The 10,830-nt window shown below is 49.4% G+C and overlaps 1 protein-coding gene across 2 annotated transcripts in view; it reads left to right on the top strand.

Annotated features, from left to right (window-relative positions):
* The window catches only part of Sun5 (Sad1 and UNC84 domain containing 5), a 14,192-nt gene extending 12,988 nt beyond the window's left edge, over nt 1-1,204 (top strand). For both annotated transcript variants that reach the window (XM_021194530.1, XM_021194529.1), the window contains one exon: nt 1,042-1,204. In XM_021194530.1, coding sequence (XP_021050189.1) covers nt 1,042-1,185 — 144 coding nt within the window. In that variant the 3' untranslated portion in view covers nt 1,186-1,204. The remainder of the gene's footprint in view (nt 1-1,041) is intronic.
* The last annotated feature ends 9,626 nt before the right edge of the window (nt 1,205-10,830 follow it).

The raw sequence follows: 10,830 nt of genomic DNA, 5'->3' as shown, positions 1-10,830 counted from the left end.
TCTTCTTCTTCTTCTTCTTCTTCTTCTTCTTCTTCTTCTTCTTCTTCTTCTTCTTCTTCTTCTTCTTCTTCTTCTTCTTCGTGGATAGCAAGTGTGAACACTAAGTACCCGTCTGGTGGGGCTCCTGGCTCCAAACTTAAAGCCTTTATCCTAGGAGCCCTGAGTCACAACTGATCTGGCTACAAGAGAGGAAACTGAGGCCTAGAGAGGAGGAAACTGGGGACAGACAGAAGCAGAACTGGATGAGCTGTCAACAGGACTTGTCCAAGTTTGGGATCTGGCTAATACTGGCCTGATCTCAACCTTGCCACAGATCTGAGCTCCAGGCCTTCTGTAATTTCCTAGGGGGTTAAAATATGCACTGGATTTTGGTTTGGGTTTTATAGCAGAATTGAGGAGTGAACCTAGGATCTCACATTGTTTGGCAAGTGTTCTGCCACTGAGCTATATCCTTAGCCCTCCTTTCTAATTTTGAGACATCGTTTTATGATGTAGCTCAGGCTGGCCCCACCAGTAGCTGGGATTATGGGCCTGAGCCACCAGCCTGGCCCTGCCTTTATGTACTGGGCAGGGAGCTTGGGAATCTCCATGTCCACCCACTCTGGGCACGGGAAATGGAGGGGGCTGAGCTTCTGGAGAGGCCATGATTGTCAGGGGCTGAGGATCCAGCCAGCCCCAAGAGCTTCTTTCATGTTCACAGTGATCCTGGTGAACATCTATTAGCACTCCCATCTTACAGAGGGGAAACTGAGGCCCAGAGGGACACGGCAGCTTGCTGAGGGGCCCGCAGGCAAGGACCTGCCGTGGTCCCAAGGCTGAGGCATCTTCCCTACACCACCGTGTGTGTGCTTTCGGGCCTCAGCACCTTCCATCCCCACCCCCAAATACTGAGTTGTGTGGCTTGGGATGATCTGTTCCCCTCTCTAGGACTCCATTCTCACACCTGTGAAATGGGATGGGAATGCTCCCTTCCCCCAAGGCCCCTCTGCTGAGCAGAGCAGAGGCCTGCGGGGGAGCTGCTACACTCTGGCTCTGTTCCAGAACCTGCCACCCAGGAGCTTTGCTGCAGTCAAGGTGAAGATCTCCAGCAACTGGGGGAACCCTCGCTTCACCTGCATGTACCGTGTGCGTGTGCACGGCTCTGTAACCCCTCCCAAAGACTCACACATAAAACCCCTATCCTAAAGTATATTATTCAGTCCAAGCCAAGTCTGAGTGTGCACGTACATGACCCTGTGACCCTCCCAAAGACTCACGCCTAGAACCCTTGTCCTAGAGTGTAGAATGTACTCTTTGGTTCCAGTCAAGTCTGCATGTCTTTGAGCCATGATGAAGTAGGGAAGTCTGGCTTGGGATCACCACCACGGGTCATTGATTGCCTGCCAGGCACCTGAGCATCCTTATAACAGTGGCTCAAACTGTCTCCTTTCTACATAGGAGGACAGTGACCGCTCAGAGTAATCAGGTGACTTATGGGAATTCACAGTCAGCAAATGGTAGTCCCAGGAACAAACCCCCAAGCAATCTAGCTCCTGCCAGATGACATCTCTCTTGATTCAAACAGACCTCTGTTCCTACCTATAGGTTACCTTCAGCAAGACCCCACCCTCCTAGGGCCTCAGTCTCCAGATCTGTACAATAGGGACAGGATGACAGCTATGTCAGCATGTAAGGTGGCTAATGAGAGGTCCCAACCCTGTCCATCCTGTGATGCTTCAAGATCTTACAAACTATCTGCTGTGTGCTGCTGGGTAAGGTGCATACCCACTCTGGACTTCATTTTTTCCAAGTCCAGATATACCTACCTTGTCCTCAAACTCCCTCTTTCGCCTGTGTCTCCTCACCATGGCTGTTTAGTCTGCTGCTGTGCTAGCATTTACTTAAGAGCATACAGAAGTACTAGGAGCAGTACCCACCATTGCTGTCTATTGTGACTCCGGCCATACAACCCCAGCCCACATCACAACACAAGTGGATGCTGGGTGGTCGCTGAGGTGACCATCAACTTCTAGCTGCAGGCAGGCATTAAAGACAAGCAGTCCACTCAGAGGGGAAGACTCAGAACAGGGTCCTAGGAAAATAGGAGTAGTGACAACTGGAGCCTGCAGACAGACAAGGGCAGGGAGGTAAAGGCTGGCATGGGCCCAGCTAGGCATTAGCATGGTAGAGAACTTGGAAGTGGGCTTATATCAAGGGAAGGCACCTTGGGCAGCCCTGCCCTGTTGGAGGTTCTGCCCCTGGGCCATGTGCCAAACCTCCAGACAACTTGGTTTCTCCACCACCAGCCTCAAGGCCCTTGGGGTCTCCACACAGTGGAAGGGACTTCTGGAAACAACTCTGACATACCCCCCTCCCTGCCTTGCCCAGCCATCAGCCCAGTAGCCAAAATTTGCGAAGCATTTCTCTGGCTCTTTTGCATTTCCCTGAAATAAGCTCCCAGGCTGACCTTGAACTTGCTCCACAGCCAATGATGACCTTAGACTTCTGATGCCACTGGCTCTGGGTCTTGAGTGCTGAGATTACAGGCACTCCTGGTTTGTGTGGTGCTGGAGAAGGAACCCCGAACTTGGTGTGTGCTGGGCGGGCACTCTACCGACTGAGCTACATCCTCAGCTTGGGTACAGTGTCTGTGTATGACAAACACCGGGCTCTGTGTTAGTGTCACCTAGTAATAGTGAGGCACTCCATCCCTCCAGCACCTTCTTGGTGGTCCCTCTGTGCCCTTCCCAGACAGACCAGGAACAGCTTGCCGCACAGCTCATTGGATTTTCAACATCTTTTAATAAAGGTCATCTCTTGCTTCATCTAAATCTAAGACAGCAGGTTGAGTCCTGGCTGTCTTAGATGTTCAGGACTGTTGTCAGCAGGTCTTCACCCTCAGTGACACTTTCCAAGGAGTAGTTCCTACTGACTGTCACCCCATGCACTTGTCCCACCTTGGTTTCCACCCTCCTGGGGTTCAAGTTCAATCCCTGAGATGCTCTAAGTGGACACTCACATGGTCCACAAACAAGCACCATCCACTGTGTGTCCATAACCCACCAGTGCGGCACTTTCCAAGGTCAGTCAGCAAGCTGTGGCGTGGGTGACAGTCACCTGGGACCTGCCAGGGCCTGAGGTGCTTGAGGACACCTCCACAACTCCTCACCGTTACAGAAGATTCCAGGGAGTGGGGGAGCTGGCATTATGGAGCTGTGCAAAGAGAAAACAATGGCTTTGCCTGTTCCACCCTGGAGGGGAGGGCAGCGCATTGACCCCTCCCCAGATAGGACAGCACAGGCCACAGCCAGGAGACACTCTGCACTGCACTCGGCCCTGCTCAGGTGGCCAGGCTTGCTGACTTCCCACCCTACCCTCCAGCTCGCTCCCTATCATCTGACAAAGCCAGTGGTCCTGAAGTGGAAGGTACAGGCCACGGTGCAGCTGGTGTGCCCACCAAAGCACACGGGGAGGCCTTTTAGGGGGAAGCCTCTATCAGAGAAACAAGTGACCCCTAAGGCTCCCCCTGCCATTGTCATCTCAGATCCTCACCTCTCAACCCCACAAGCCTGATTCAGACATGTGGGCCATGAGCCAGGGCAGCAGTCAGTTGTCCCAAGCCACTGAGACAGACCCGGAGGTATAGGACGCCAAGTCACCCCCAAGGCCCCCAGAGTGGCGCCTCTGATAAACCCAGATCAAGTCTCAGAGATTTAACTAATCCCCTTAATCTCTGGGGCCAAGCCAGCGTGAATGGAGCAGACTGAGACACACAGACTCCGGACAGACAGGAGGTCCCTGGCTCCACCCTTTCCCCCCTACCCCATACTCCCTCACTGAGTCACCTTGAAGGTCACCCTCTAGCCTTCAGTTTCCCTGTCTGAACCAGGAGATAGCTTTCTCCACTTCCTGGTGCTGAGAACTGAGGCCCTGGGTATGGTGTGAAAGGTCCCTGGCAGCTGAGGTGGTGAATGGGCAGCTTAGCAGGACTTGGGAGGTTGGAGGCAGGAGGATTGAGACGTTCAAGGTCATCCTCAGCTACACAGTCAGCTCAAGGTCAGCCTGGGCTGTATGAGACCCTGTCCAAAGACAGTGAGTGGGCTGCCTTGAGCACAGTGAGGAGATGCCATGTCTTTGTTCCTCCAAATGAAGTCTGCATCTGAGCCTGCACACACCGATGACAGCAGGAAGTCCCCTCCCCATCACTTCTCCAGTCTCTGTCCCTTCCATATCAGCTTTGGGCAGAGACCCTGAGACTACTGGTTGCCTGTCCATCATTCTAAGATCAACAGTGGATGGTCCCCACCCACTCCTTTTTCTTTTTTTTTTTTTTTTTTTTTTTTTTTTTTTTTTTTTTTTTTTTTTCTTTTTTTTTTTTTTTTTTTTTTTTTTTTTTTTTTTTTTTTTTTTTGGTTTTTCGAGACAGGGTTTCTCTGTATAGCTCTGGCTGTCCTGGNACTCACTTGGTAGACCAAGCTGGCCTCGAACTCAGAAATCCGCCTGCCTCTGCCTCCCGAGTGCTGGGATTAAAGGCCTGCGCCACCAGGCCCGGCTTCTCCTTTTTCAACATTAGGTCCCAGGGCTTGCAGAAATCCCCAAGCTCCTCCAGGGACTGTGGTCCCATGTAACAGCTTCTGCTCCCAGCAACCTGTCTAATCTGCTGTGCTGTCCACCCTGATACCCCAGCCCCGGGCAGTCTGGTGCTATGGAGGAATGACTATGACCAAGAGAGATGAGCCTTCTGACCCTGGCCTAGGTAAGGCCAAAGGAACCCCTAGCCCAAGTGTCCTAGGAGAGCTGGCCTAGACAGGGAGGCAGGCAGGAATGGTGCCACCTAAGAGAGGTCGCTGTGATGGTGCCACTGCGGAGGGCCAGGGTCCCTATCCCGTGAATGTGTGCGCCTAGGATGACAGGCAGCTTGGGAGGATAGGGGTCTGTGGATTTTTTTTCCTGGTTCTGAGATAGCCACCTCTCCTTTTGGAGGGATTCTGAGCTGGAGGCTGGAGAGGAGTACCACCCATTCCTTATTTAATCATCTGAATTACCAGGAGGGGCTCTCTTCATTTTCTGGATGAAACTCGGAGAGGTCAAAACACCAGCCCAGTGTCAGCCAGTCTGTATGGAGAGCCGGGAGGACACCTAGTGAGTTTAACAGCAGAGATGAGACGGGTTCAGGGACCTGCCCGGCCTGGGGGGGTCAAGCCTGCTCCAGGTTCTGCGTGTACACCCTTAAATAGGTCCCTTTTCCTCTGTAGGCCTCCGCCCTCCCCTGTAGAATAAAGGAGAGTCAAGCCACCCTTAGATGTCCACAACAGGGCAACCATATCCCCACTAGATACAAATAAAAAGCCCAGCCCAGGAACCAGTTACCTCTCTGAGAAGCCATTGGCCATCTAGGTCCCATAGAACCCCTAACATTACAGAATATTGTCAGTACTCTGAGTCACCATCCAAAACTTGATGTAGAGTCCTGTTGCTGAAGACACCATATACTTGAGTCGTCACAACTCAGAGAAATCGAACCGGAAGCTTCATGCCTGCTGGCTAGTTTTCATCTTAACGGAGGCGGCTGTACACACTACCAGAGCTGAAAAGCAGTCACCCCGTCTCACCGTGTGTGAACCTGTGGTAAAGACTGGCCTGACAAGACACGCCCTCTGTTGCAACTGTGGTGTCAATGTCACCAGAGTAACCAACCACTTTCTGGTTGGATTTAGGGTCCACTCCACAGGTGGAAACCCATATGAGGTCAAGAATCTGTGGCTGGACAAGACACAAGCCCAGGGGAGAACGTACTGATAAGATTCTGCTAAATGGACCTCACATTAAACCAATGACTTTTTATATACATCTCTCGGCTCTCGTTAGAGAAACTTCTTTTTGCAGTGGATGGCGATTAACACAGACCCTCAACTAATCAGCATTCAGGAAAACACACACCACAGAGTGCTTAGGCCACAGTGGGACGTCCGCGACACACTTCCGCTTCCACAATAAGACAGTTGGCTTGTTGGTTTGTTTTACTTTTTTCTTTTCTTTGCAGGGGAGGTCGAAAGGCAATATAAAGTTCTTTAAAAAAAAAAAAATATGAAGGAGCCAACTGACCCTGGGAGAACTGGCAGCTAAGACGGACGTGGCTGCATGCCCCCAACCCCAGTAACTCAGGCGTTGAAGCCGGAGAACGGCAGGTTCAGTGCTCAGCTAGGTTGTGTAGGGAGAGCAAAATGTAACAAAATGTAAACATGGCAAAACACAGACTAGTTTACTAAAATAAATTCCAAGGCCAGACTTGTTTTCACGTATAGAAGCAATAGAAGCCTCCTTGACTCTCTTTTTCCCATAATTCCACTAAAGACTAAGTGTCACACACCTCAGTGCCAGTGGGTCACCCCAGAAGGCCTGTTTGACTTCTCAGCATCCCCAGCCTCTCAATCCAGAGTGCGCTGTGGGGTGAGTTACAAATGTCCTCGGAGCTCTGTCTCCTAACTCCTAAAAATGATGTTGGGGAATGTAGCTCAGTGTGGAAGGCTCAGACAAGTCCCTGATGACAAGAACGGCCACCAGGTGGCACTGGAGGCCAGAAACTCAAGGCTGACAAACTCCTCCAGGGTGACCACAAGCTTACAACCACAAATAAGAATATGGAAACTCCTGGAATGCCCTGGGGTGCGGGGAGGGCAATGTAGCTGCCTATCTTGCAAGGCAGAAAGCGTACGTCGCAAAGGTCCAGGTGATTTGGCCAAGCCAGGAGGCGTAGAGTCATCAATAGACACCAGAGAGCTATTGGCAGGCAACCCTGAGAGCCGCAGCCCTGTACCCCCAGATCAGTTGTCCTCATGAGCCCAGCTCTGGTACCTGCCTCATCTCTGGTCTGATGACTTACTGAAGGATGTGGCTCCCTCATCTGGCCATGTGGAGGAACTGTAACACCCTTGGCTGGTTGAGCACAGAGCTATCTGAGTTTTGGTCTGATGCAACTGTGCCCTGAAGTCATGTGCTTGTTATCAGTTAGTGTCATCACAACAGCCCATAACTGTTGGGCATTTTCCTCTCCAGAGCCCCACCTCCACCCCACCCCTGTGCCAAGTCAAAGACATAGACTGTAAGTTTTGCTTTTTTGTATCAATTGTTTTAAGGTTCAGGGGCTCCATGGTTAAGAACTATTTGCTTCTCCAGATCCCATATTCCCAGCACCCACGTAGCTACTAACAGCGGTCCAACTCCAGGTCCAGAGGACCCAGTGCCCTCTTGTTGCCTCTTCAGGCACTGCAGGGACACATGGTTTGGAGACACACATACAAGCAAACTGTCCATACACATAAAATTTTGAAGAAAACATTTTTCCCAGACAAGGTTTCTCTGTGGTGTGGTTCTGGATGTCCTGGAACTCTGCTGACTAGGTTGGCCTCAGAGATCTGTCTCTGCCTCCTGTGTTCTGTAACTAAAGACAGGCTCGAAAGACTGGCAAAGGATTTTTTTTTAATAGGCTCCACAGTCAGTCTTCTTCCTGAGTTCAAATCCCAGCCTTTCCTTGAACCACCTATGTGACCCTTGGGCAAAAAACTCAGCCTCTCTGTGCCTTGGTCTCGTCGTCTGGTAGATTGAGATAATATCAGACCCAATGTCTAAGAATTGTTGCACAGTAAGCACTCAGTGACTGTCATTATTGTCACCACAGCCAAGACCATTGCTTATTTCTACCTGTGTGAGGGCAGGGTGGGAAGGGGCTTAGCATTCCCTGGGCCTATGGCTCAGAGTCACACCCTGACCTGGCCCAGGAGACGCCTACCCTAGAAAAGTGATCCCGGACTCCCAACCCAGCCCAGGCTTGAGTGAGAGTAAGGACAGAGGCTAGCATCTCCACAGAGGAGCCAGGAGCAGCCACGATCCAGGGGCTCTGGTCAGAGCCATCCACCCCTGAGTCTAGCCATGTTTACCTTTCAGTATCTCTGCCAGGGACAGATGGACACTGGGGCTCAAGGAACAGTGGTCATGAGCCTCTCTGATCCCCAGAAGAGACCTGATCTGGACCCCCAAAGGAGGTCTTATTCACCTCCTGTGATGGTTGGTTCTAAAAGCCAACTTGCCACAATTTAGAATCACCTGATTAGGGAGTCTCATTTGAGAAATTTTCTACACCCTGTGGGGAATTGTTTCATCATATCCTGAATGTGAGTGGCACCTTCCCTTAGCAGCCCAGATTTTTTTTTTAAAAAAAAAAAGTGTCTTACTATTCTATTACTGTGTAGAGACACCATGACCAAAACAACTCTTATATGAGAAAGCATTTAACTGGAGACTTGATTACAGCTTTAGAAGGTTAGTCCATGATCATCATGGTGGTGGAAAGCAGAAGTGTGTGGTGCTAGAGCAGTAGCCGAGAGCTTTACATCCTGATCTGCAGGCAGCAGGCAGAGGTCAAGACACAGGCTGGCCTGACCAGGGCCTTTGAAACCTCAAAGCCCACCCCTGGTGACACACTTTCTCCAAAGAGGCCACAACTCCTAATCCTTCCCAAACAGTTCCACTATCTAGGGACCAAGCACTCAAACAGGAGAGAATGTTTAGAGGCCATTCTCTAAAGGCCTTTCTCATGCAAACCACCACACTGGGGAAGGCTATTCAGTGGATTTACTTGGCCTTTCCTCTGGCTAAGGAGTTAATTTACCCCTTTTCTCCACTGCTGACTCCTCTGTTGATATTAGAAGCAGCTTTTCTGGTCAGCTTCCAATGTGGGCTAAGGACCAGTGGCTCTTCAAGAATATTCCAGAGCTTTGGTGACAGAATAGGACCTACTGAGACACTTAACCTCATCGACTGAGCAACCATTGGGCTCTTGGTCTTTCAGGCTTGAGACTGTTGTTGACTATTCTATTTCGTAAGCTGATTTAATAACTGTGTGTGTGTGTGTGTGTGTGTGTGTGTGTGTGTACATGTGTGCACATGCCTGTGTTCACATGCCTGTGTGTGAGCACTGGTTGGTTAGTTCTGTTTCTCTAGAAGACTCTAGTACAGCAAATTATAGAACTGCATCCCAAATTATAGTGCGGTGCAGTCCATCTCTTCTTGGTCCACACAGTCTACTTCACCTTTGCAGCTTGCTTAGTCTTAAGCCTGGTTATTGGTCTGATGGTAATGATGGCTGGGGCCTGAAGGAGGCAAGCATTCACTTGCCTGGTGTCTACTTCAGGGAAAGTCATTACCTGCTCTACAGACACATAGGATAATTCCTCAGGCAAGTGCAGAGAGCTGCAACACTGCAGGAGGTGGGAATGGGGAGTTGGAAATGCATCCTCTGAGAATGGGGAGATTATTTCATTCAGCAGGGTGAGCACATCAGACCACCTCCAACCTCCTCAGAGTCCTCCCACACATCCCCCAGTCCCAAACTACAGGATCCCACTCTTTTTCAATCAGTTTAACTGCAGACATCCTTTGATGCTGGTCATTTGCATTGTAAGTCAGCCAAAATGTATGTTGTCTAATGAGGGTTCGGGTTTGGTTTTCAGAAACTTGAGATCTTTAACTGCTACAAAGATGACTCTCTTCCAGGGCACACTTAGAAGCATTTAGATTACTTATGACCATTTGGAGTTGGTCAGTTTTATCACCAAACTCACCTCTTTTTGCTTACTTTGTCCAGAGATGTGGAAGGGAGCCAGTCAGTGACCTGGTAGCAAGTTGACTACACTGGACCATTTCTGTCATGGAAGGGGCGTGGAATAGACTATTTCTGGAATAGACTCCTGTTCTGGTTATGGGTTTGCTTTTCCTACACATAATGCTTCTACCATGAGGAACAAAAACCATTCCAGTGAAGTGACGGCTAAGATTCCTCCTGGACACTTTGTGCTCAGAGTGCCCTCAACACGTCAATGGTGTTGGGCAGTGCCATTGATCCAGACTGATGGAATGGAATCAGACTAAGGATCTAAGAAATACAATTAAAGTCACTGAAAAACGAGAACAATCCAATTCATGACGGATGGTAGACAGCCTAGACCCTTTAAGGGAAGAAGATTTGAGTAAATTCTCCAACTAATAAGCCAAGACTTACTGAGGTGCCTACTCGGAATGGAAGAAATATGGGAGGCATAAATACCAGCTAAGGTCACATGACCAGCTACAGTTACAATGAGGATTGTAACTGACATGAATGTTTCTGTCCTATCTGTAGCAAATAAGTTTACGCATATATTAAGTAGATGATTATGTTTTCTTCTGTTTATTATGTGATGTTGATCGAGACATCAGTGGTTGTGTTGTAAAATTATATATTCGTATTTAAGTTGTGGGACACTAAAAGACTATGCACTTCTCAAGGGATTTAAAAGCCAAGTTCTCTGGCTCCTAGAACATTATATTCTAAGCTCCAGTTGCTGGCCATTGGAGTAGCAATATTTGGTCTTTTCCCTGCTGGAATTTCTTTTGCTTTGGTGTGTTTGTTCATTTGCTTCGACTTTTTTTTCTCTCTCTTCTGGAATAAGGAATGTAATTTACTTGGTAATAGAATATGTTGAAAGAATGTAATTTGTCCTTTATACATCCATAGGAGCTTACAGTCAAGAGATTTGGGGACATCTGGGGACCTTTTAAAGTTAGCTATATTTGGGGCTGGAGAGATTCCTCAGCAGGAGGAGTGCTCACCCAGGCTCAATTCCCAGCACCCACATGGAGGTTCACAACCATCTCTAACTCCGGTCCTGGGGGATCTGACTTCCATGGGCACCACCTACACATGGCACATGGAAGAAATACATGCAGGCAAAACATCCATCCATATATAATAATAACTCGTTTAAGTTAGACCATATTTTACATTATAAGATAAGGGCCGGGCGTGGTGGCGCA

This window comes from Mus pahari, chromosome 3, assembly GCF_900095145.1.
Source record: "Mus pahari chromosome 3, PAHARI_EIJ_v1.1, whole genome shotgun sequence".
NCBI classification, from domain to species: Eukaryota; Metazoa; Chordata; class Mammalia; order Rodentia; family Muridae; genus Mus; species Mus pahari.
This window is presented reverse-complemented; position numbering and strand designations above follow the sequence as displayed.